Source organism: Dendropsophus ebraccatus, chromosome 5, assembly GCF_027789765.1.
Source record: "Dendropsophus ebraccatus isolate aDenEbr1 chromosome 5, aDenEbr1.pat, whole genome shotgun sequence".
NCBI classification, from domain to species: domain Eukaryota; kingdom Metazoa; phylum Chordata; class Amphibia; order Anura; family Hylidae; genus Dendropsophus; species Dendropsophus ebraccatus.
The window spans coordinates 139,243,867-139,271,690 of record NC_091458.1 but is presented as its reverse complement, the minus strand read 5'-3'; the positions used below and the strand labels follow the sequence as shown (position 1 = coordinate 139,271,690).

General features: G+C 44.1%; 1 protein-coding gene across 1 annotated transcript; it reads right to left on the bottom strand.

Moving 5' to 3' along the window:
- Window positions 1-498: 498 nt before the first annotated feature.
- On the bottom strand, window positions 499-25,010 carry LEMD2 (LEM domain nuclear envelope protein 2). Its single transcript, XM_069971465.1, has 9 exons — window positions 23,856-25,010; window positions 14,585-14,625; window positions 10,952-11,027; window positions 10,212-10,288; window positions 8,969-9,048; window positions 7,116-7,261; window positions 5,967-6,068; window positions 5,725-5,827; window positions 499-1,488 (listed from the first exon to the last, which is right to left on the bottom strand). The coding sequence occupies exons 1-9, from the start codon at window positions 24,991-24,993 to the stop codon at window positions 1,344-1,346; spliced, it is 1,908 nt and encodes a 635-aa protein (XP_069827566.1). The 5' UTR covers window positions 24,994-25,010; the 3' UTR covers window positions 499-1,343.
- Between the last annotated feature and the right edge of the window lie 2,814 nt (window positions 25,011-27,824).

The window sequence follows — 27,824 nt, the reverse complement described above, 5'->3', positions numbered from 1 at the left end:
AAACGGATGCATTTTGATCCATTATTATAATATATATATATATATATATACACACATACAATGGAAGTAAATGTGAAAACAAATAAAGAATGCAAACAAATACATACTTTTTTTCCACGCTTTGCCATTGTTTATACGTTGTGTGAACAAAGCCTAAAAATATATACATGTACATGGAGATCAAAGGCACAAATGCTCTACACAGTTAAACTCAAGCTTACTATATTGGTTCGAATGTTGGCTCAACCCACTGACTTCAATGGAATTGGCCATCTATCTAATGTAGACATTGCTAACGTTTCTCGACATTTTAACATGGCCGTCTGGGAGATAGGCTGTGGTCTACACACTGATCTTATTCATAACCTAATTAATTCCAAGAGAGAAAAACCAATCCTCCTGAGATTCTCAGCACATACATGAACAGCCCGGCATAAAAGTGTAAAAGAAAAAGACAGAATATAGATTTCAGTGACAATAATCACGCACAGCCTCATGTTTAACAAGACTCATTTATTTAATGTTTTATAGGACGGTAGGGATATCAGAACAATGGTTTTATTTTCTGCGCGGCTCTGAAAAAGGTGCATTAGGCGTACATGAATATGAAACATAACATTGGCACCGAAACAGTTAATTCCAGTACTGCAGGTGTTGTGTTATTCTCCAATAATCGAATTTTCTGCCTCTGTGCTGCTGCTTATAAACAACATCTCTGCTGTGCAGGAGAATAACCACCGTCCAGAACGAGAGCAGCCAAGCGAGGAGACAGCAAGTGTCTAGATCTCCCATGAGCCCCTGCAAGAGCAAATTACAACATCTCATACACCCCTTCTATACTTCCCCCTCCCCCAAGCTTTTCTTACTCATAAAGGGATTACACCTAGAAGCGAAGGGCCTAGTAAAAGGTTCGGGAGTATGCTGGTTGGTCGGCACCTTATATTACACAAGGAGGTCCGGACAGTGATCTGGGTATAAAAATGCTGAAAATAGGCACACATTATAAATGAACACTTCCAAACGTATTCAACGCAGTACAAAATGTTTTTAAAAAACTTTTTCCGAATGGACTGAGCATTTATATTTCAGCAGTGTCAACTGTAAAAATGTACATAAAACTATTGTGCTATACAAAAGAAAGAAGGCAAATTTTCTCACTATTTAGTGCAGCTCGATTCAGCCCCTTCTCATCACACTCGGGTAATACTCGCGATATAAGGTGAGGTATGGATTTCATAAATACCAGCTTTTGCGCAGTTAAAGCAAACTGCTGCGGAAACACCAATGTCCAATAGCCACAAATGAATCTGTAGATTGCGTGAACTTAAAGTGAAGCATAGCATTCATCTTGGATGCTCATTCCGTGTTTGTGTCCATCGCCACATCCTCAAATCGGCTCCGGCTACACGCTGAGATTCCGTACGGAGGCGAGATTCATTTTCTTCGATAAACTGTACTGCACGATCCCACACTCTCTTCAAATGTTTCCTGCAAAAATGGACTCGTTAAGTTGCAGGTAATCTACTTGCTTAAAGGGAACCTGTCATCCCAGCTGCCGGGGTGAAGCCCTCCCGACCCCCCAGTGGAGCCCCTTATACTTACTCCTTCCTCAAAGTCCCGGACACTGTCCCGTCGTCGAGAAATCCCCATCGGAAGCCGTGCGCGCGCTCACCAGAGATGAGTCCAACGCCCATAGAGTGACTGCTAGGTGAGTGCGCACGTGGCTTCCGACGGGGATTTCTCGGCGGTGGGACAGAGTCTTCGAGGAAGGGGTAAGTATAAGGGGCTCCATCGGGGGGGGGGGTTGGGCAGGCTTCACCCCAGCAGCTGGAGTGACAGGTTCCCTTTAATCTACGTGTTTGAAGGGGTTTTCCGGTTAAAACATACTTGTCCTCTATTCACAGGATAGGGGACAAGTAAGATATTAAGGGGTGGATCAGGGGTGGGGGGTGATCTCGAGATCGCCTCGTGGCTCCTTAACTTTGAGCACAGCACTCGGTTGTATCTGGGGGCTCCATAGAGAATGACCAGAGCCACATGTCACATGCCGACCCCGGAGATTACGAGGGGCAACGAGGTTGGACCACCCGCAATCTCGTCTCCTATCTTGTAAGTGGGTTTTAATCGGAGGACCCCTTTAACACTGGCTAAATGTGACAGAAAATTCAAAATTCAGCATGGTTAGATTTCCTTGCATTAACTCTTCAGTAATTTTAACTTTTGTTTTTACATTAATGAGAACAGACCAGCTCTCTTAGTATGTTTTAGTTTGATGACAATTCCTATCAGGCTGGGCAATTTAAAGAGGATGTACCACCAGGTACATCCTCTTTAACCTGAACCGACGGACCGATCGGCGCCGTCACGGGGGAGCCGGTGCCGCGGTCTGTTTTTCGGACCGCCGCCCGGTACCCGTGCACAGTGTCGTTCGATCCAGCGGTACCGGCCGATGCTGAAGCACTGGAGGTCGGCCGGGCCGCCCCCAGTGGGTGGGAATTCCCTCCCCTGTATGACATGGCTCCATTCATTCTTAGCGAGCCGCGTCATACAGGGGAGGGAATTCCCTCCCACTGGGGGTGGCTCGGCCGGCCTCCAGTGCTTCAGCACCGGCCGATACCGCTGGATCGAACGGCGTTGTGCACGTGAACCGGGCGGCGGTCCAAAAAACGGACTGCGGCACCGGCCTCCCCGTGCCGGTGCCGATCGATCCGTCGGTTCAGGTTAAAGAGGATGTACCGGGTGGTACATCCTCTTTAACCTTTATGTGGGATCCCAGTCTGCACAGTTTGTGAGATTGTGGTGAGCTTTAGAGGAGCACATGTGATCTAATCTGTATATTGTTTATCAATTCCAATAAGAGAACAGGTTGTAGTGAATTAGGAATGGAGTATAGGTTACTCATTTTGACTAGCACATTGCTTTTGTACAGACAGTTTACGTGTGTGAGATCACTGCTTATAAAGGTTTAGGCTATGTTCACACAACAATTTTTTATGACAAGAACGGCCATTGTTGGCAATTAAAACAGCCGTTCTTGTCATGTGTTGCATTGAAGTCAATGCAAACAACGGCCGGTATTCACACAATGTACTGATTAACATCTTTGTTTGGTACAGCTGGGGAAATAAGTGACATGTCACTTATTTGCAGCCATTGTGCATTGAAATCACTGCTATTTTCGGTACATCAACGGACGTTATTTGACACACACTACAACGGACGTTGTTTGAGTGCCAAACAACGACCATTGTTTGTGCATAGTGTGAAGATAGCCTTATGCAGAAATACTGCATGATGTGAATAAAGGCTATTGAGCTGCCTTGGAGTCTCTATATCTGGTTACCTTCGGACCTTGGATGAGGCCTGCTGTGGCGTGCACCCTGTTTGTCTCCCTGTGCTGCCTAGAGCAAATCTGTCAGATATTATTCATGTTCCAAACTGACGACATTATTAGATAGCTGTTATCATAAGGCGACACATGGAACTTTTATAAATCCATTCGTTCTTCCAGAACATAGAAAAATGTTTTTATTCTCTATTGAAAAGTGTCAGAGAGGCTTACAAGCTCCTTACATAGTTAATAAGGTCAATAAAGTTCAACATATAACCCTGCAGGACAGAAAAAGGAGCCACAAAACTAATAAAACACGTAAATGAAACCCACGGAGGGAACACAAAATGTCTGAAGTTTGTAGGCTTAGAGCGTGTGTTCAATAAAGCCGGGCAAGATACAAACAAAATATTGTTGCAAAAAGAAGCCCGACTTATACTTAGAACAAAAGCGCAAGCCGATATAGGTTTAAACGACAAGATTGAACTGAATATGTTCATCTAAGCATTTGCTTGTATTAAGAGATTCATATTTGTTTTTATTCAGAATGTAACGCCTACTGCTGTACGTCATCGGGGGCATGTTTTTAAACCCAGTACGGACAGGAGAGGCGAGGTCTGACGAAGCGCGCAAGCGCGAACCAGCTGTAACCTATTTCCCAGGTGCCTGGCGTCCTGCAAGAAGCCCGCATATGTCCTGTTAAGCTTTAACCACTACGTTACAATAAAGAAGATCACACCATAGGGTGAGTGCCCTCTCCATTCTTTCTTTACGTGGATCAACATATAACCCAACTTTGTTGACCCGGAGGAAGGCAAAAAACCTCATGAGGCAGATGCCAATTGCCCCATCACAGAGAGAAAATCCCTTTCTGACTCAAATATGGCGATAAGAATAATCCCTGGATCAGCGTCCTATCACATGTATTCTAGTGTTCATAACTAATATATTTATTAAGAAAAGCATCCAAGCCTCCCCTGAACTTTTTCTGTTTAGCCAGTCAGCCTCCTAACTACCCCCCCCCCATACCTGCTCTGCTTGATTGACAGACAGCGGTAAGCGGAGCTCCAAGCAGGGTCAGGTATGAGGTGTTACAGTCCTTAGAAGACAGGAAAACCTCTCTAATAAAAATAGCTTTTCTACAGTATGAAAGCACAGACTAATATATGAAAGACCACTTATGGAACTATATTCCAGTTTCGGAAACAAACTGTGAATTTGTCATAAAGGTGAATAAAACTGGCTTCAGCGTTGGATGCTTGGGATTGTGTATGTGTGTACTCTATATATGGAGTGTTCCTTAAAAACATACAGAAAACATCCCCTACCCGCCCCCATAGTGTCAATCCACCCCAGGCCAGCCCGCTCTATTCATTAATTATCATTAGAAAGTGTCGGGCCGGCCACGGGCAGAACAGAGTTGTGGGGGCAGGCAGTGCTCCTGACGGTCTCAGCAGTACTAACTGCACCGGAATGGCGCAGAGGAGTTAGGTAAGCGGCATATCTTCCTCCTTGGCGTCTCCTGTGCAATAGGGACATATCAGCAGGTAAGATTTGTTTAACCTGCAGATAGTTCCCCTTTAAAGCGACTCTGTACCCACAATCTGATCCCCCCAAACCGCTTGTACCTTTAGATAGTTGTTTTTATCCAAGATCTGTCCTGGGGTCTGTTCAGCAGGTGATGCAGTTATTGTCCTAAAAAACACCTTTTAAACTTGCAGCTCTGTCAAACTGGCGTGACCTATAGTACCCATCTTGAATTGGATTAAAAGCAGCTATCCGAAGGTACAAGCACGAAAGTACTCTCCAGCTCGCTTGATTACTTTTAAACCTTTATTGTATAATGTTTAAAAGGCCTTTTAAACATTATACAATAAAGGTTTAAAAGTAATCAAGCGAGCTGGAGAGTACTTTCGTGCTTATACCTTGTTGGATGCCCTTGGGTCCGGGGTTTTTTTCTCGCGTGCTCGTGGAGAGGCATACAGCCATAATAAGAACACCACATTCCATCTAAAGGGACTTTTATGTTGTGAGTGCTGACCACTCTTTGTTTTTTGCATATCCGAAGGTACAAGTGGTTTAGGGGGGGGGTCAGATTGTGGGTACAGAGTCGCTTTAACCATCCTGCAGAACACACATTTTGATAATGTTGTACAAACAAACATGTTTATGGAGAAATTAATTTTAGTTTCACTGAATTGCAAGAGCCATGGCTTCATTTTTTCATCAACGCAGCCATATGAGGGCTTGTTATGTGAGGAGCAAGTGTTGCAGCGTCATTCCATTTTTGCATACATATACTTAAAAAGTTTTTATAAATTGTTGTCAAAGGAATGCATCATGATGTACAGATAGTCAGAGCAATTGAAGAATTAATATAAGTTGCTGCTTACCTATCTTGAGGCATTATCAATGAATCTCTGACATGCAGGATCCCAACATACGGGCTCTGCTCTCTTCCCAATGTCCAATCCTTGTAGTGGTGTTTCACAACATCTTACAAAGTGAAATAAGAACCTTTATGAGAATTTGAATGGATAGAACTATTCAGTCCAATCCCTTCTGTGCTCTCAAACATCATTAGAATTGACTGCAGTCACCTACAAGGGTTAGTGAATCTTTATATAACGCTTACCAATGATTTTCTCTATCATTGCAAACATCTGCTTCTCTTCTTCCTCCAACTTTTGCCAATGATATTTCAAAAAAATCGAAATTATCCACAGAATGAAGATACCTGGTAAAAGCAAGAAAGATATAATCCAATGAGTAAAAAATACATTTATAACACTGAACTGCCAATATCTATACAAACTCACTTTGTGAGCGAATGGAAAACAGCAAGGAATAAAACTACTACATAAGCAGGGATAACATTGTGTTTTCTCAGATATAACTGAAAGGACATTCAGTAGGAATCAGATGTCTCACAGCCAAACTGTAGGCTGGGGAATGAACTTAGTCACCAGATGAAGCCAATGGGACCTGTGCTATTCATGCTGTAAATGTGAACCACGGAGGGCACAAGGGTAGTGTGAACCCAGCCTAAGGCTAGTTTTGTAGAAAGTGAATTGACCAACTTGTTTCCCAAGTGTGTGTCTGTAAGCCAGGTTTAGTGTTTGATAAATTGTCAAAAAAAATGAGATCAAGATTTACACCAAACTACCCTGTGTAAACCTGGCCCAATGGAACTTTTAACTGCACGTCATGTACAGGCTTTCCGTTTATAACACGAGCTAAGAAAAAATGCGATTATAGTAAATAGCTGGCATAACTCCCAAAGAAATAACAATAGCCTCATCTGTGACATTGTTCTGTGCATTTAATAAGCCCTTATAGTAAAATACAGTGCACTGACAGAGCAAGGGGCCATTGGCTTCCTGCCCTGACAGTCACTCTTGGGGCTGCACACAGCATTCTGCCTCTGGCCACAAGAGGCCGCTCTCTCTCCCAGCTTCAAACTTGCAGGACTTGTACAGGGAGACACCGAGGGGGGGTATTACCTACAGGGGAAGGGTCTTACTACAAGGATGATTGCCTATAGGGGAGATTACATACAGGGGTGCTTACAAAAGGAAGATTACCTATGTGGGGGGGGGGGGGGGAGCACTACAGGGTCAAACTCCATGAAAATATTATCTGAGGCTGCCTTCAAATAGAAAAAAAGTTTTGTTTTTTAAATCAAGAATTGTGTAAAAAAAAAAATCAAATAATTTTAAATTGTGATTTTTATAGAGATCTATATAGTAAACAATATTTATAAAAGTCTTTTTTTTTTGTTTACCAAGAAGAGCCAAAAAGAGGTTTGAAACTGCTGTGTAAAGCGCATTTTTCAATCGACAAACAAATCCAAGTCTTGGTCGAGACGATTCAAAACAAAAGACGTCTGCCCTTTCAGCGACAAGCTGCTCTGCATCCTCGCCTTTTGCCCTAAACACAAAAACACAATGTAAGAAATTAATATCCCCATACTACTTCATGATAAGGGTCCCCTCTCTTCTTAAAGTGTAACTGTCATTTAAATTTTAATTGCAGAAATCAAGCAATTTTAAGAAACTCTGCAATAGCTTTTATTAGGCAAAAAAAAGCTGTTTCCCAGCACCCCCCCTTTCTTATCTGTGCATTATCAGGCAAAGTTGTCTTCATTACAGAGAAGCAAACTAAAGACGGGTTCGCGGAGTCCATTGACTAAGGAGGGGGGAGGGGCTGAGGTGTATGAGTGAGCAGGAAGAGGACAGAGCAGACTGTCTGGGCACATGAAACACTGGATTCACAGGTCAGAAAGGAGCAAAGTGAAGACAGTTTACTGAGTCCATTATAACCTATGGAGAGGGAAGGGGGCCTAGAGGGATGAGTGAGCAGGGAGAGCAGAGAAGAAGCTCTGCTGTTTGGAGACTGCCTGGCTACAGAAAATACTGGAGTCATAGGTTGAAAAGGACAGTGCTTATCTGGGAGCTTGGTGAGATAAAATTGCAGAATGATGTGCTGTGCAGGGCTGCCTTTTCTCCTTTCCTTGCTCACTCATCCCCCTTCAGCCCCTCCCCTCTCCACAGAGCATAATGGACACAGAAATCCTGCTTCTTCAGAAGTAAGGGGGGAGGTAGCAAAACAGCTTTTTGAGTACAGAAAGAAACTCTTTTACTTAATAAAACCTTTTACAGAGTGTAGTAAAATCACTTGTACTGATATATTGATTCTGAAAAGTGACATTTAAATGACAGTTACGCTTTAAATGACATGAGCAAATTCATATGAGCATATAGGATAGCACTGTGCATTGTTTAATAATACGTTTAATAATTGTTTAACAAATTCATACACGTACACACATATGTACTGTAAAGACACGCTCACTGAGAAATCCACAGGGAAAATATGCAGCAAACTACCATGCAATGCAAATGAATGCGGGATTCAAAGCCCAGTTGACACATTGTGAAAAAAAAATTCCCGACATAAAACAAAGAATACAGGGCTTACTGCAGATTTTCTGCAAAACATAGGGAGTTTTATTGCATATTTCACCCTTTTAATTGCAAAGGGTTAAAGCAGAGGCCCTTTTTTTTTTGATTCAGCTAATCCGCCATGTATGAGCGCACCTCAATGTAAATGTATTATTTCTAATATGTTAAGGCATCTTCTTCTGTAAACAGCTTTAGGACACGGATTGTGTAGAAAATAAATAATAAAATGTAATTACGGCAGCACACGGGTGACATGTAACAAGACAGTGAAAAGTGATGATGCATAAAGCAAATCAGATTCCAGCAATCAAGTAAAAAAAATATATATATTTTTCAGATAACAACCAGGGGCATAATATTGCATATTACATGTTGTTTTTTTATACACTCTGTGGTGGAGCAATCTGCTCCTTGTTTATTGGGAGATGCACCCCTCCTATTAGTCGCATTTGAAGCTGCCTGTGAGCCGCAGACTGAACTTTATGCTGTCCAGAAGCGGGTGTAGATTTCGGCTAAAACTTAAATCCAACACTCCCCCTGTAGCCAAATGACCTCTGCTGTCTCCAGGACTAACTACGGACTTCGCTTCCATTAACCCACTATGCACTGTTTTAGATTGGTGTAGTTCTTGGTGCTGGTAAACAGTGGGGTTTCAGTTTGGATTTCTACTCACCATATGCCAAAATGTCTGTCGCTGCTCAGCATCCAGTCCAATGCAGTGTCAAATTTCTCAGCCGAATGTCCGCTCACATTCTAGTGAGAACACAGGGAAAAACAAAACAAGGGTTTAAAGGGAATGTGTCATGAGAAAATTACTTATTGTTTAAATAATATTTTAATGTTAAAATAATTTTTTAAAGAATTTTTGGTGACTTTTTTTTTTTCTCCTTTCATTGTTATAATATAATCCTGAGATCTTGCAGTTTTCATTCTTACCACTGGGGCAAAAACTAAGCTGAGACTTCCTGTTGTGTCTGTGGTGATAAGAGGAGGCTGCTGTAAAGGTGATCTATACAGCATTGCGGCAACATGTGACACCAGTAGATAGAGGAGAAAATAGCAGTTTCCTGAGGAGTGACCTCTTCACAGGTCACAGAGCATGCTCAGTAATGTTCTACATTCATCTCAAGGACACTGACTCTGTCTACTGTTGTCTATGTCTATGAGGCTTGCTGTAAAGCATGTCACTAAATGCTGAAAAGAACAGCTTAGGCAAGATGGCCGCTCCCATGTACAAAAAGTAAAATAAAAAAAGTCAGAAAATAAGACCGAACAGAATAAAAGAACACCTTTTAGTATCTGACTCTAAATCGGCAAAGGAAAATGTAGGTGACCCATTCCCTTTAAAGCGACTCTGTACCCACAATCTGACCCCCCCAAACCACTTGTACCTTCGGATAGCTGCTTTTAATCCAAGATCTGTCCTGCGGTCTGTTCGGCAGGTGATGCAGTTATTGTCATAAAAAATTTCTTCTAAAATTGCAGCCCCGTGCCCTACGGGCGTATCTATGCCCTAACTTTGCACCACCCCTCTGTCCCCCCTCTTCATCATTAGGAATGCCACTGGAACATTTACTTCTGTTTGAACATTGCACAGGTGTCTTAACGATCCAGCCCATGTGCTGTGGTAACACAGGTGGTGAATAATAATGATGAGGAGGGCGGGGAGGAGGGACAGTGCAAAGTTAGGGCACAGATAAGCCTGTAGGGCATGGAGCTGCAATTTTAAAAGTAATGTTTTATGACAATAACTGCATCACCTGCCAAACAGACTGCAGGACAGATCTTGGATTAAAAGCAGCTATCCGAAGGTACAAGTGGTTTGGGGGGGGTCAGATTGTGGGTACAGAGTCGCTTTAAGAATCCAAGGATTATGGTAATGTGACGCAAGTATATGAGTCTATAAATCTACTTACCATCACATGCTCCTTTGCTCTGTTGACTGGAATACATTTACTATTCAGACCAGAAGGGTTTCCACACTCATAACGGCCTAACAGGGGGGATTTAAGACAACATGTTAAAGCCATAACACTTATTTTTACATATGAAGACTTGTTTTTTGCTACTTTGCTTCTTTTTTTATCTGTATTTTGTGGGTTGGCGACACTACAACACCCAAATTTGTTTTATTGCAATGCTTAAAAATAAATTAAAAAGCTCAAAATTGCCATATTCTGACCCCTATAAATGACTTTTTCTGTCAGTTAAGCTCATTTTTGCACCACTAACTTGGGATAGACACTGTTCACTGGGAAGGGCCGTGGTTTTCTATTACCTTCTTTTTTTCATTAGATTTATCCTTTGAAATTTTCATTTTTTTGGTGCAAAAATGCAATTTTTTGCACTGCAGTACTCCACTCCTATCTTTACATAGTTTGTTTTTTTAAGCCAAGCTAAAACACTGAGCAAGAGTTATCAAAGCATGTGTACCTAATAGTGAATTTTGCACAAGGAAATCAAGCATAAGCAGGGTTTGTAATAATTGTCACCTGCGCAAAAAAATTACACAGATGTCAAATGTCCCCTATGTCTTTATGGGGAAAAAAAACATTTGGTGTAAGTGTTCATTAAATAGAACTAACAGCAGACAACATAGATCTATAGAAGACAGTCATGTAATGCCATAGCAAATAATGGAACAGAAATCACATACCGGCCTCTAAGGACAGAAAATCATATAATTCTGACAAGATTTGGAGACTAATTTCCTTCTGTTTGGCTTTGCAAAACTGTGGAAATAAAGAATAAACTTTAACAAATAAGAAACATAAATGAAGGAGAACATAAAAAAGTGTCACTGTTGTTAAAAAAAAAATGTTGACATATAAAGACATGTCAAATGTTTTGATCGGTCCGAGTCTGAGTGCTCACATCCCTACTGATCGGGAGAACGAGCGGGGAGAGGACAGCTCTGCAGCACATCCTATCCCTTGTCCAACTCTTTTTTTTTCACAGAGTAAAGTGGACGTGCTGGACACTCAGACCCGGACCAATCAAAACTTTTGACATGTCTCTATAATGTCCCTATGACATGTGAAAAGTTTTTTGTAAGGACAGTATCACTTTAAATCTATAAAGGAAACTTATTACCAGAAGACATCAGCCAAGAATAATAGTTGGATTCTTCTAATCTGACATTAACAGAAAGTGATAGGTGATGGATTCTTAAAGTGTCACTGTTGTATTTTTTTTTTTTTTTTTTTTGCAGAAGTCTATAGTACAGGCGATTTTAAGAAACGTTGTAATTTGGTTTATTAGGCAAATATGCCATTATCTGCATTCAAAAAGACTTTTCCCCAGATCCCCCCCTCCCTCCTCTCCCATTCACTGCTCATTATCAGGAAATCACATCTTGTTGCATCAGACATACCCCTGTCTGTTCTATGGAGAGGGGAGGGGGAGGAGGGAGATTAGTCGGCAGCAGAGAGCAGAGAACAAAGGATTACACAGTGGGAGCTGTATGAAAGTCGGTATTCAGAGGTGACTTCAGAGGAGATAGCCTGGTGATGTAGCTGTAAATTAACTCTTTGTTGTCCTGTTTTGGTGCCTTATCTCCCTCCACCCCTCCCCTCTCCATAGAGAACAGTGAAGACGGGGGTGGGGGGGGGGGGGGGGAGCTTCAAACTGCTTTCTCATGATAAAAATGCATTTTTTGGCTAATAAACCCAATTACAAAGTTTATTAAAATCGCCCGTACTATTGATTTCTGCAAAAAAAACTAAAAATTAAACAACAAGTACACTTTAACCCTTAGAGGACCCAGCCAATTTAAATGTTTGCGTTTTTGTTTTTTTCCTCCTTGTGCTTAAAAGGCCACAGCACTTGCATTTTTTCACCTAGAAACCCACATGAGCCCTTATTTTTTTGCGCCACTAATTGTACTTTGCAATGACAGGCTGAATTTTTTCATAAAGTACACTACGAAACCAGGAAAAAATTCAATGTGTGGTGAAATGGAAAACATGGCCACTTTCTTTCAGAGACAACACGACTCTTGTCTCCAGTTTAGGTGCGGTTTGGAATTAAGCTCTATTCATGTCAATGGAACTGAGCTGCAAAACCCCACCCAAGAGTGGTGCTGTCTCTGGAAGAAAGTGGCCATGTTTTTGTAGCGCTGGATAACCCCTTTAATGTTTGTTGGGTTTAAGTGAATGTGTCCAGCATTTTACCAGACAACAACAGCACAGCACACTGCGCTATGTACCCTTACCCATACCAAGACTATGAAACTGGCTGTACTGCTACAAGACAAGGCGACTACAAGAAGGCACTTAGCAAACTTTGCATTCTGGCACTATCATTCTGTTGATGCAGGCAGAGTGGGTGTACAAACTGAGGCCTCAGTAAGGATCCTTTCACACAGCCCGATATGGGCAATCGATTCGCAGAGCCTTTAGAAGACACGATCAGTTGTGCTAACTGGCATGCTCACGCTCCTTGGTTGATGGCTGGCGCTTTTACACAAACCGACTATCGCCCACGACTGCACCACTAGTACAAGACACCAAGCCAGTTATAAGGAGGGTCTCGTACAGAGCATTGCATGTAGCTCTTTATGCAGGGGGATGGGTAGAGACAGGATGCAGAGGAAAGGTGCTGTAGTCGACTGGGCACAGGGGACCACAGACCATCTCTATCCACTACTGAATAAAAGTCTTTTCACAAAAAGACTGGGCGCACACACGGTTCAAAGCTATGATGTAAAAGCATGTGTTACCATGATGCAGCAGTACAGCAAGCTTCATAGCCTTGCTGGGTGGTGGTGGGGATGGATTATCATATTATCTGTATAATTAGTCGCCACATTCACACAGAGCAAAAGCCGAGGAATTCCATGGCAGAACTCTACGCCATGGAATGCCGCCATCCTCAGTGTGACACTGTTACTCTATTGGAGGGCTTCCGCGATTCTTCGTACAAGAGTTCAGCTGCATTTGCTCTGTGTGAACTGGCCTTTATCCTGCGTACTTATGGTTGGTCAGTACCATTTTACACACACTAGAAAGAAATTACACCTTAAGACATAACAGTGATTTCCATACATAAAGGACAGAAGTGAATACAGTGGCCCAGATTTGCTAAGGGCCGTATTAGACGGCCTGACATTTGCTGTAAGTGAGCACCAATCTGCTAGCTCTGCCTATTACACGGCTCAATTTCATGCAGCAAGGGCTTTATATAGGCAAAAAGTGAAGTCAGATACCGCTCAGCCGATCACTGGTAGAGACAGGACAGCCGGCCCACAACCAGTGATTGGCTATGCAGTCTGTCACTTCAGAGACAGCTTCAAAAGCTTCAGCTGCGATGAGCAGGAAAAAGGCAGGAGGGACTTGGGGAAGCGTGGACAGGTAAGTATAACTTTATTAGCGTGTTTAGCGTTCTTTGTCTTTTGACTGTGTGCCTACCATTTTTTACCAAACACTTCACTAATATGAAAACAAACCACTTTAAAAGGGGTTATCCTTCTTGTCCTCCGTTTGGTTGTTGTTTTCTGCATTGTCCGTTTCAGTACAAAATCAAAAACCCAACATAAACCACATAATAAATCTTTCGAGTAAATATAGGACATGCTAAAAAAAAAAGGAAAAGAATAAAAATACAAAAAAAGTGTTGCCCTTTTAGTAAATCTGGGCCAGTCTCTCGCTTTTCTTTTAGTTCACAGTTCGATAAGAAATAGTCCTAAAACACAGTCCTTGTGTACATACTGTAAGTTTAGAGATGAGCCAACCGGGTTCGGGTTTGAGTCGATCAGAACCCGAACGTTCGGTATTTGATTAGCTGGGGCTGCTGAACTTGGATAAAGCTCTAAGGTTGCCTGGAAAACATGGATGCAGCCAATGACTATATCCATGTTTTCCACATAGCCTTAGGGCTTTATCCAACTTCAGCAGCCACCGCTAATCATACGCCGAAAGTTTGGGTTCGGATCAACTAGAGCATGCTCGAGGTTCGCTCATCTCTATGTAAGTTCAAGATTTAAGTAGCAGCATACTGCGGTATAAACCTTCTATCAACGGCTCACAGAAAGCAGAAGTTGCATCTTCATTGATAATATTTGCTTTGTGGGAAAAAATGCAACACCCTAATGCTATTTACATAACAAGCGCACAGTACACAAACCACTTGCATATAGTATCGGTATTAACGGTTATTGTGAATGCATCACTGTGACGGTGGTTAGACTTGGACAGGCAGTAATTTACAAGAATGTGCAGAGAGATAAAAATTACACAGTCTCCCATAGAAAATAAAAAGAAGAAAAGAAATCCATAAGAAATACAATTACCGTATCTCCTCTGCCTTCACAGTCAGAAGGAAGCAGTTTCACTGGAAAACAAATATATAGTAAAAAAGACGTCTGTTAGTCGCCATTTATTTATTGACTGGTGCCACGTTACATGCATTCTGTATTGAGGACCAAGCTTACGTATCCATTTCCTCCCTTCCAGGCGGATGCTGAGATGTTTGCATTAAACACGTCACACTGCAGGTTAGGCGGTGTACACACTGAATGGCATGACTAATGAATCAAGTGTAAAAAGTCTTTCTGCATAAATTAGCGATACATGTGAATACATGAAAGTCAGGCGTCACAGCTTTTATTTTTATAGGATCCGTGACAGATATGGTGTGATCTCTTTTCTTCCCCCTCTCATTGACATTTATATACGCTGAGTTTCGTTTTTTTTTTCTTCTTCTACTGGCTGGAATAGCACAGCTTGTTCTCTTACTGTCAGTAACAGTAGCAGCGACCTGGAGGGTAAGAACATTACTAAGTGCCACACAGTCCTCAAATAGAAAATGGAATACTTTGCAGGTTCCTGCCACAAGGAGAGTGATGCGGCTGTCCCTCACTGGGTGGGATACATCCATCCCTCACTGGGTGGGGTACATCCATCCATCCATCACTGGGTGGGGTACATCCATCCCTCACTGGGTGGGGTACATCCATCCCTCACTGGGTGGGGTACATCCATCCCTCACTGGGTGGGGTACATCCATCCCTCACTGGGTGGCGCACTGCGTCATGTTGGCGGCACATCCACCCCTAACTGGGTGGGGCACTGTTTTAAATCCACTGTTGTCAGAAAGTTATACGGATTTGTAAATTGCTAATTAAAAATCTACAATCTTTTAGCACTTATCAGCTGCTTTATGTTCTGCAGGAAATGGTGTGTCACAGTATGGAATCAGTGTGGAATTTCCAGCTGAGTCTGAATTTCTGCTTGTCCCATTGATTCAATAGGATATTTCACACGCAATAGTGCTGCTGGGATATCTTGCTCATGACTAGGAGGGGCACCTAACTGGTACCATAAAGTTATATAGATTTGTAATATACTTCATGTCAATTCTTTAGGCAGATGGTGGAGCGTATGGGAGGCATGCTATTGAATCAATGTGACAGGGGGAACTTCAAATGGAGTCTGCAGCATGGAATTGGTTTGAAATTCCACGGTGATTCCGCAGTGTGAACCCTAAAGTCTGACACAGTGCTCTCTGCTGCCACCTCTGTCCATGTCGGGAACTGTCCAGAGCAGGAGAGGTTTTCTAAGGGGATTTTCTGCTGCTCTGGACAGTTCCTGACATGGACAGAGGTGGCAGCAGAGAGCACTGTGTCAGACTGGAAAGAATACAACACTTTTTGCAGGACATACAGCAGCTGATAAGTACTGGAAACTGGAGATTTTTTAAGAGTAACTGTCATTTAAATGGAATTTTTTTAGAAATCAATTAGTATCAATAGTGCAAGTGATTTTAAGAAACTCTGTAATAGGTTTTTTTTTATAGTTGAAAAGCTGTTTTTTAGCCTCCCCCCCTTCAGAAGAAGCAGAATTTCTTAGTCCATTATGGTCTATGGAGATGGGAGGGGTCAAGGAAGATGAGTGAGCACAGAGAGGAGAAAAGGCAACCCTGCAAAACACATCCTCCTGCAAACTTATCTCATCAAGTTCCCAGACCTGCACTGACCTTTCTGACCTGTGACTCCAAAATTTTCTGTAGTCAGTCTCCAAACAGCAGAGCTGCTTCTCTTCTCTCCCTGCTCCATCATCTCCATAGGCCCCTCCCCTCTCCATAGGTTATAATGGACTCCGCAAAGCTGTCCTCACTTTGCTTCTCTGTGATAAAAGACTGCTTTGCCTGATAATAAACAGACTAGAAAGAGGGGGGGGGGGTTAGGGTTGGGGGGGGGGGGGGGTTACAAAACAGCTTTTTGAATAATGAGGCTTTTTTGCTTAATAAAACCTATAGCAGTTTCTTATAATCTCTTGTACTACTGATACTGATGTGTATTGATTTCTACAAAAAAAATCAATGACAATGTTACACTTTAAAAAGAAGTTCAGTGGTACCTTGGTTTAAGAGCTCACAGTTTTTCAAAATTGTGACTTGGTTTAAGAGCATTGCTTTGGTTTAAGAGCTCCTTGTACTGGGTGGGAGTGCGAGTGAAGGAGGGGCATGGTCTGCATAGCGGGGTCTACAGCCCTGTACTGACCCAGGAAGTCTCCCTCACCTTCCAAATCATAGCAGATCCACTTCAGGCTGGGGCTTACATCAGGGGACAGGACTGTGGAGGTAATCTCTCCATAGCTGTAACCCCTCTCTCCCTGGCCAGAGAGCGCTACATGTATGTGCCCACATCTGTCCTGCTCATTCCTTCATACTCCCTGCAGTCTCTGTCCCCCCTTGTGTTTCCCATCCTCTCCATTACTGTACAGTAACTTATAATATCACATATTCTGCTGTTTCTGAATGTTTGTTTCATCTGTTTTACCTGTTATTCCGAATAATAAATCATTATTTTTGGGGTGTGGAACCGACTGTCTGCATATCGGCGATTTCTTATGGGAAAATTTGCTTTGGTTTAGAGTGGATTTGGATTACAAGCGCGGTCCCGGAACGAATTATGCTCGTAATCCAAGGCACCACTGTAAATTGCAAATCTATAACACTTTCTGGTACCAGTTGGTTTAAAAAATATATATATTTTAATGGTGTTCCCCTTTATCAGTATCCTACTGACAGAAACACTGTAGGATACAACTATAATTTATTCTACAACTGTTTTGTGTTTAACTGAAAAATACTTTTAATAAAAAAAAAAACTTTAGAGAAAAAAAAAGTGCATTGTAGACGGCATAACGTACAGCATTCCGGCCTCCTAGTCATGAGCAAGATATCCCGGCGGCAGTAAACACAGTCACCTCCAGTGCTAGGAGAAATGGTCAAGTGAGGTCGTGATGAACATACAAATCCAAGACGACAAGCTACATCACACAAGGTCATGGAGACTGACAGAGACAGCAAGTAAATGTAGTGAGCCTGTCAGCTGGGGGGGGGGGGGGGGGGGTTATGTCTTCATGACTCCGCTGTGTGACTACACTAATGTAACAAGTGGTCATAATATTAACAGCGAACAGAAAGCACAGGGGACAAGTGTTTAATGGTGTGACAAAACAGCGTGCTCTAGGGTAACATACAAGCCCGAGTCAAACCATTTTTATACAAGAGCCACTTAGCTATAATTTAACCCCTCACGTCAGCCATATGGCAATACACATCCCACCTGCCAATGCCCCATACAGTTAGAATGTACATACTGCATAGGATGTTGCATAGGCAACATGGAGGGTGTTTAAAAAGGGGTGCTCCATAGAACACTTTTTCCTTTCAAATCCGCTGGTTTCAGAAAGTTACAGTATATAGATTTGTAATTCTATTTAAAAATCTCCAATCTGTGGACAGACCCAGGATTTGTAGGTTTTGTTCTTTTCTTTTTCTCTTTTATAATCTCCTTATTTGCCAAAATTACATGATGACTTGTGAAATGATCCTCTGTTTAAGAGGACCTGTCACCCCCCGCGCCGGGGTGACAGGCTCTCGACCCCCAGCTAGATCCCCTTATAGTTACCGCATGTGGCCGAGTCCCAGGACGGAGATCCATCTCTGTATCCATCTCTGCTGCGCGCACACGGCTCCATTCATTCTCTATGGACGCTGGACCCATCTCCACAGCACGCGCGCCGGCTTCTCACCAGGATATCTCCGTCCCGGGACCGGCTCCGGCACTCGGCGACATGCGGTAACTATAAGGGGATCTAGCTGGGGGTCGAGAGCCTGTCACCCCGGGCGGGGGTGACAGGTCTCCTTTAATTTTATGTTTCGGACCATTCTCGGGAGCTGATTGATTTATTTGTGTTACGATTCTACCTGTGATTTATGATGTTGGCCGTTGAAGGCCCCCCCCTTTTTTTTTTTTTTTTTTTTTTTATAAAACTCTTTGTAAACCTAAAAATCTCCAGTCTTCCTATACTTATCAGCTGCTGTCTGTCCTGCAGAAAGTGGTGTATTCCTTCCAGTCTGACAGTGCTCTCTGCTGCCACCTCTGTCCATGTCAGGAACTGTGCAGAGCAGGAGAGGTTTTCTATGGGGATTTGCTGCTGCTCTGGACAGTTCCTGACATGGACAGAGGTGGCAGCAGAGAGCACTGTGTCAGACTGGAAGGAATACACCACTTCCTGCAGGACATACAGCAGCTGAAACTGCAAGAATGGATATTTTTTAATAGAAGTAATTTACAAATCTATATAAAACTTTCTGATACCAGTTGGTTTGGAAATTGTCCATAGTGCCCCTTTAATGTGTGCTCCGCTGCTTTAGTCCGGTATTTTCCACAGGAGAGCAGTCCCAGACTACTACTGCCCCACCAACAAAAGATGTATTGAGGTGATTATTGTGGTCTTGAAAACCTCATAAAATAATAGGACATTATTTTAAATTTCAAAAATTATGGAATTTTCTCTAATTTACTAATAAAGGTCGCCTATGTGAAAACCCCAGCCTTAAAAGGGTTGGTCATATTATAGTACTAGTAAGTGTACTCGCTGACAGCAGCTCAGTGTGTCCTCACTGTATACACTAACAGCAGCTCCCTATGTACTCACTGTATATACCAGGGGTGGGGAACCTCTGGCCGGCAAGCCGCATTTGGCCCCTTAAACCTCCAGATGCGGCCAGCAGCCCCCCTGTGTCGTGCGGCGCTCTGGGGGGGCAGGAGCCGGCATACACAGCATCTTCCTGTGTCTGTGACAGCTGCCTGATATAGACAGAGGTGGCAGCAACAGGAGGATGGTGTGAGTGACGTCCCCTGCCCCACCAGAGCGCCGCACGTCTTCCTTCTCCTGCGGGCCGCGCACGATGACGTCATTTCATCGTGCGCTGCCTGCAGGAGAAGACGGGCGCGGACTAGAGGAGAGAAAAGAGGACCTGGACAGCGGAGGAGCGGAGGAAAGGTGAATGGGACGTTTATTATTTTATTTGGGACAGGCACTGGGGGTTAACTAGGCTACTAGGGACATGGCTGGAGGGGTTAACTAGGCCTACCAGAGGCATCACTAGGGGTTAACTAGACTACAAGGGGCATAACAGGGGGGATTAACTAGACTACCAGGGACATCAGTAAGGGGTTAACTACAGCTACCAGGGACATCACTGGAGGTTAACTCTGGTTACAGGGCATCACTAAGGATTCACATCAGGTACAAGGGGCATCACAGGGGGGTTAACTACAATAGCAGGGGCACAATACTTTGCCTTGCCCCGGGTGCTGAAAACCCACGCTACTAACTGCCACGCATGGTATGCGGCCTTTAAATGATTTTATTAATGCCCGACTGGCCCTTCACATGGAAAAGGTTCCCCACCCCTGGTATATACTGACACCAGCTCCCTGTGTACTCACTGTATATATTGACAGCAGCTCCTTATGTACTCACTGTATATACTGACAGCAGCTCCCTGTGTATTCACTGTATATATTGACAGCACCTCCATGTGTACTCACTGTATATACTGACACCAGCTCCCTGTGTACTCACTGTATATACTGACAGCAGCTCCCTGTACTCACTGTATATACTGACACCAGCTCCTTATGTACTCACTGTATATACTGACAGCAGCTTCCTGTGTACTCACTGTATATACTGACAGCAGCTCCCTGTGTGCTCACTGTATATACTGACAGCAGCTCCCTGTGTGCTCACTGTATATACTGACAGCAGCTCCCTGTACTCACTGTATATACTGACAGCAGCTCCCTGTGTACTCACTGTAAATACTGACAGCAGCTCCCTGTGTACTCACTGTAAATACTGACAGCAGCTCCCTGTGTACTCACTGTAAATACTGACAGCAGCTCCCTGTGTACTCACTGTAAATACTGACAGCAGCTCCCTGTGTACTCACTGTAAATACTGACAGCAGCTCCCTGTGTACTCACTGTATATACTGACAGCAGCTCCCTGTGTACTCACTGTATATACTGACAGCAGCTCCCTGTGTACTCACTGTATATACTGACAGCAGCTCCCTGTGTACTCACTGTATATACTGACAGCAGCTCCCTGTGTACTCACTGTATATACTGACAGCAGCTCCCTGTGTACTCACTGTATATACTGACAGCAGCTCCCTGTGTACTCACTGTATATACTGGCAGCAGCTCCCTGTATACCTCAGAGCTAAAATCCGACTCCCCTCCTCCAGGCCGTGCTGTCTTTCTCCGTGGTAATTCTGTCCATAAGATGGCTGAGCATGGAGAATGTGTCGATCAGTGTTCATTTGCAGTGCCTTTACATGACACAATTAAAGGGGTTATCCAGAGTTAAAAAAAAAACATGTCCGCTTTCTTCCAGGGACAGCACCATTCTTGTCTCTAAGTAAGGTGTGGTTTGTAATTAAGCTTCATTCACTTCAATGGAACAAAGACTGGAGACAAGTGGCCATGTTTTTATAATGCTGGATAACTCCTTTAATTGTGCAGCCATGGAAACTGCATCATTCTGTTCAGTTTCACTGTCACTAGTTTATGCTACTCTTAGATGGACATGTCTTTTTTCAACCATACTATGTATTTAAGGGCCTGTTCACACTACGGAATCGGCGCTGAAATTCTGCTCGGAACCCCCATCTGCAGACTCCGCCCCAAATTCCTCCTGCTATATCCTTCAATGGGAGGCCATGCACTCCTCTGCTCTTCACGCCTCTCTGCTCAAAGAATTGACATGTCGATTCAATAGTGTGAACAGGTCCTAAGGCCTGGCTGCTGGAATCCCCTGAATGAAGATGCAATGTAGGGAACACACACGGCTCCATTCATTCTATATGAGGCCGTCGAACGTTTCTGAGCAATCCCTGAAGGTCGGCTAGTAAAAAGGAACAGTCTAAATCAGCCACATGCACAGCAGAAGCAATCCCTGTAGAACCAAACTGAGAAACATATTTAGGCCACATTTACATGTTCCGTGCACAGTCCATAACTACGGACGATATTATATTAATAATTTATTGTCATTTATTTTTAAACTGTCCTTGATTCCAGAGCGCTATACAAGCAATAAGGGTTAACAGAATATTACAAAATCAAAACATGACTAAGGTAAATGGCAAACTGGTACATAGGTATAGAGGACCCCATGGGGGACATTCTACAAGGTGAGGGGAAGGAGACAGTAGGTGAGTTGGCAGCTAGTCACAGTGTGATGCAGATCTATTGCAGGTTGTAGTGTAGTATATAGTGATGGGATTTCAGGTAGCTTTTGAAGGTCTTGATGGTTGGTGAGAGCTGGATGTGTTGGGGTAGTGAGTTCCAGAGTATGGGGAAGGCTCGGGCAAAGTCTTGGAGGTGGCTGTGTGAGGTACAAACAAGGGGGGGGGGAGCACAAAGGGAGGTCAGTGAAGGACCGGAGGTTGTGTGAGGGACAGTAGAGGGAAATCACATCATAGATAGATGAAAGGGGCAGGTTGTGATGGACTTGTCATAGTCAACAATTTAAAATGAATTTGTTGGACAATGGGGAGTGAGTGAAGGGATTGGCAGAGGGGGATTAGTCGGGCAGCAAAGTTAAAGGACAAGTGCCATGAAAAACTTTTTCCCAGTAATTGAAGCACATTACAAAGTTATATAACTCTGTAATATGCTTCAGTCACCTATCTGCCTCCCTTCCCTGTCTTTTCCCCCCTCCAGGAAGTGTAAGAAACTCACACAGACCTAATGACTGTCGTCACCGTCACCAAGCTCTTCTCTCAGCTCCTTTTCCTGTTACAGCAGCCCCCCTCCTCCACTGTCAGGTGACTCAGCTTGCTCAGCTCCCATTGGCTGAACAACTGCAAGCCATCACTTGGACTGGGGAGGGGGAGGCTGCTTTAACAGGACCTAGAGCAGCCCTCCTGCTGATGAATCATCCTCACAAGAAGGAGCTGCCTGGTGACTGTGAGGACAGTCATTAGGTCTGTGTGAGTTAGGACACTTCCTGGTGGGGGGTGAAGGGGGGGGGGGGAAGACAGGGAAGGGAGGCAGATAGGTGATTGAAGCATATTACAGAGTTATATAACTTTGTAATGTGCTTCAATTACTGGGAAAAAGTTTTTCATGGCACTTGTCCTTTAAGGATAGACTGGAGGGGAGGGAGGGTTTTAGATGGAAGGCCAAAGAGGAGGATGTTACAGTAATCCAAGCGGGTCCAAGCGTGAGAGAATGTACCAGCAGTTTTGTTGAGTCAGGGGTGAAAAGAGCGGATTTGGGAAATGTTTTTGAGGTAAAGGCGGCAGGAGGGGGGGTCAGGGTCTGAATGTGTGGTTTAAAAGTCAGGGCAGAATCAAAGGTGACCCCGAGGCAGCGGACTTGGGGGACAGAGTGCAGCTGTGATACTAGATGGAGGGCGGGATGGGGAAAAGATTATTAGTTCTGTTTAGTCCATGTTGAGTTTTAGAAGGTGGAAGGAGAAGAAGATATAGCACATAGACACTCAGGGATCCTGGATAGGCACATCCGCAGCACAGAGGTGGTACTTAAAGGGGTATTCCGGGAAAAATTTACTTTTCCCCTATCCTCAGAATAGGGGAAAGTAGGAGATTGCAGGGGGTCCAACCCCTGAACCCCCTGGCGATCTCCTTATCGGACCCCATCGGCTCTGTTAAGAATAGAGCCCTGGGTCGGCACTCGACCCGCCACTCTATTTATGCCTATTCGTAACAGAGCCGGTGGGAACCCATACGGAGATTGCTGGGGGGAAGGGTTCAGGGGTCGGACCCCCCGTTGTGGATAGGGGAAAAGCTAATTTTTCCCGGAATGCCCCTTTAAAGCGGCGAGATGTGTAACACAGTCGTGCGTCTACAGTACCTTAAAAGATTCATAATGAACGATGACGCCAGGAACTCCTAAGTCCTTTCAGCTGCACATCATCCGCAGGTACAGACTATACACACACCCTGTAAATGTAGCCTAAGGTCCGTTTACACAGAAAGATTATATCTGCCAAAGATTTGAAGCCAAAGCCAGAAGCAGACTATCAACAGAGATCAGGACATAAAGGAAAGCCTCAGACTTCTCTTTTCAAGTCCATTCCTGGCTTTGGCTTCAGATCTTTGTCAGATAATCTTTCTGTGTAAATGGACCCTTAGCGTTATTAGTCATCAGTGAGACCCCTATACAATAAATCTGCACATGAGCATAAGTATCACTGGGCAGGATGAATACTTCGCACTGAGCTTACCTCCATTGTCCTGTGATGTGCTCAGGACGCCGCTCTTCACAAGCAGGATACCAGCGAAGACCAGAACCAGGAGGACGCACAGCAGCCGCAGCAGTCTGGACAGGTAACGCTCCAGCTTCTTGGACCAGGCGGGTTTTGGATGTGAAGCTTTTTCCTGCTTCAGGTCCAGATGAGTCTTGTGAGACAGAGAGTCCAGGGCCGACCTAATGCTGGGGACATATGGACCTGCGCTCCTGTCACCTGGAGGTCTGTACCTCAGCTCCTCACCTGAACATCCACTATATCCAATGGAGCTTCTATCAGGGTTGTCACTGCCATACCTATTGTACCTAGAGAGACTCTCTGAGTTGTCACTTGTATACTTATTGTAGCCAATAGAGCTTCTTTCAGGGTTGTCACTTGCATAACTCCTATAGCTGAGGGAGCTTCTCTCAGGGATGTCACTAGAATATCTATTGTAGCTTCCCTCAGGGTTGTCACTGGTATACTTATAGCTGAGGGAGCTTCTCTCAGGGATGTCACTTGCATAGCTCTTATAGCTGAGGGAGCTTCTGTCAGGGATGTCACTTGCATAACTCTTATAGCTGAGGGAGCTTCTGTCAGGTATGTCACTTGCATAGCTCTTATAGCTGAGGGAGCTTCTGTCAGGTATGTCACTTGCATAGCTCTTATAGCTGAGGGAGCTTCTCTCAGGGATGTCACTAGCATAGCTCTTATAGCCCAGGGAGCTTCTCTCAGGGATGTCACTTTCCCCTGAGGTCCGTTTCCCGCCATCCTCTCGTCCCCTCACACGGCTCTCCTCCTGTACACTGTCCCAGTCCGCCCTGACTCTAGGAGGCAGGTACTGCTGTCTATGAGGCGGCGGCGGCTCCGGTGTGCTCCTCTCCGGGCTCTCGTCGTCCTCCTCCTCCTCGTCGTCGTCGTCGTCGCTTTCCTCCCGCGGTTTGCGGTGCCGGCTCTTCCGCACATTGTCGCCGCTTCGCCTGCTGTTCTGTGACTTCTTGGCTTCGGTCCGTAACTTCTCGAGCTTCTTCTCCAGGATTCGGCGCGTGCTGTCCGTGATCGGCCCCGGCGTGTAGCCCAGCGCTTTCAGCTCCCGCCTCAGCTTCTCGTCCGACATCTTTCCAGCGCGTAACATCACGTCACTTCCACCGCGCCATGTGTAACGCGCCCTAACCGAGACCCTGCCGCGCCATGTTTATGCAGGGCACTGAGGAGATCTGCAGCCATAGCACAGTGCCCCTGCCTGTATACATTCTAGTCACACACTATGGTGACTGCTGTTACTGGCCGGCTGGGTGTTCCTGGCAGAAAATCTAAGATTTATTTGTCTATAATTACATTACTTATTATTGTTTTATCACTTAAAGGGGTATTCCGCTCACAAAACTTTACACATGTTGCTACACATGGGGGGAAAAAAAACCCAGCGTATTCTTTTCGCGCTCCCCTCGTGTTCTACTGCATCTTTGGGTCCGGTCGAAACTATTCCACCTCCAAGACTGACTTGTCTGAGGGTGATAGACCGCTCAGCCAATTGAGTCCGCCATTTGTAATGTTATCCCCATGGGCAGCAACATATAGATCGTCTCGGCCAGGACCCGAAGATGTCATAGAACAACACTGGGGGAGCATGGAAAGGTAAGAGTCCGCTGTTTGTTATGTTATCCCCATGGGCAGCAACTAGACAGGAGCGAACCAGGTTCGAGTCGATCCGAAACCGACTTTGATTAGCTGGGGCTGCTGAACTTGGATAAAGCTCTAAGGTTGTCTGGAAAACATGGATACAGCCAATGACTATATCCATGATTTCCACATAGCCTTGGGGCTTTATCCAACTTCAGCAGCCCAAGCTAATCAAATGCCGAAAGTTCGGGTTTGGATCGACTCGAGCATGCTCCAGGTTCGCTCATCTCTAGCAGCAACGTATCGATCGTCTCGGCCAGGACCCGATGGTGCCGTAAAAAAACATCGGAGGAGCATGGAAAGGTAAGAATAGTTTGTTTGTTATGTTATCCCCATGGGCAGCAACATATCCAACCTTATTTGTAAGTGGAATACACCTTTTCAAAATAACTTACAGTAGGTTAGAAAACGAATAGCAAAGGGGACGCTGAGAATGAAACGGCGATGAAGTTGGTTTCTTATTCAGCCGTTTCTTATTCACAGGATTTTTGTTTTTGATTTTTTTTTAACAAATTTTTAGCCACTTTCAGAAAATGTTAATTATAATTTATTCTTAAATTAAATTAATGCAGTTAAAAACAGGCAAAAGTACCCAGTGGTTGGCATACATATGGGCACCAAAGTGGGAACACGCTGTTATAATTAAGGGTAAATTCACATGTACCGGATCGAAATTCGCTGCGAGTATCTAAAGTTCATACTCCTTAACCCGCGCGCAGCCCGGTGAATACCCATTCACGCACTTGCCTGGTTCTGTGGCTCCCAGCTCCCTGATGTCCCGCTCAGCCAATCAATGCGATGTCCTGCCACAGCGGGTTAAGGGGGAAGGGTCTTTACTAGAGATGAGCGAACCTCGAGCATGCTCGAATTCATCGGAACCCGATTGTTCGGCATTTGATTAGTGGTGGCTGCTGAAGTTGGATAAAGCCCTAAGGCTATGTGGAAAACATGGATATAGTCATTGGCTGTATCCATGTTTTACAGACAACCTTAGAGCTTTAGATTCAGCAGCCACCGCTAATCAAATGCCGAACGCTTGGGTTGGGATGAACTCAAGCATTCTCAAGGTTCGCTCATGTTTAGTAAAGACCCTTAACCCGCTATGGCGGGACAGCGCATTGATTGGCTTAGCTGGACATCAGGGAGCTGGGAGCCACAGAACCAGGCCAGTGCGTGAATGGGTACTCACCGGGCTGCGGTGGGTTAAGGAGTATGGGACTTTACATACTCGCAGCGGATTTCGATCCGGTACATGTGAATTTACCCTTAGGGTAGCTTCACACGTACCGTATCACTGCGTTTTTATCGCTGCGTTTGTGGTGTGATTTTTACATGGCAGTTTTGATTTTCACATGAAAACGCAGCGTTAAATACGCAGCGTTAAAAACGCAGCGATACGGTACGTGTGAAGGCACCCTTAATCATAAGGGTCTGCTATGATTTGAAAGGTGATGGAGAATTCCTGGGTCAGAGTACAGTGCTGTAGACCCCACTATGTAGACCATGCCCTTCCCACCCAGTCCCGTAAGCTTTTAAACGAAAGCAATGCTCTTAAACCAAGTTATAATTTTGAGAAACTGTGAGCTCTTCTTGCAAAGCGCTCTCAATCCAAGTTACTTTTGAACCAAGGTACCACTGTAATATAATTAAGTTAATTGCCCTCAGTTGATATACAACCTGCATGATGAGGTGTCTTTCCTTCTGTGAGTGCACAAAGGACTGGCATTTCCTCTGTTTGGTCTCTTTTTTTGAATAGAGAAAACACCAAATATCGTCACAGAGGGAGCATGGACCGCAGTTTGGGGGTCATGTTGAATTAAAAGTGTCACTGTCGTTATAACTTTCAAAATCTAAATCAGCAGTATATGTGATATAAAGCAAGTTTGCAATATACATTCATTATTTTTTTTTTTAATCAAAGTTGTAGTAAAACAAAGCTGAACTTACCAGAAATCCAGTTCCAGGCTCCTGAAGGCAGAATTCTGTCTTGTGCTGGTTGAAAAAAAAACAGACTAAACACAGGAATTCCGGCCAGTGCAGAGAGTCATGGCTTAATGTGTTTATCAATCACATGACTGCCGTCTCTCTGTGAGCGCTCAGATGATCTGGGATACACAGGACTTCCTGTTTTCTGACTGTTTCCTGTTTCTTGAGGAAAAAAAAAAGTCAGAGAACAGGAAGTGCTGTGTTTTCCATGATGACAGTGACACTAAAGTGTATTGGTCAGCATTAAAAACCTTTTACATGTCATAGAGACATATCAAAATTTTTAATTGTTTCGGG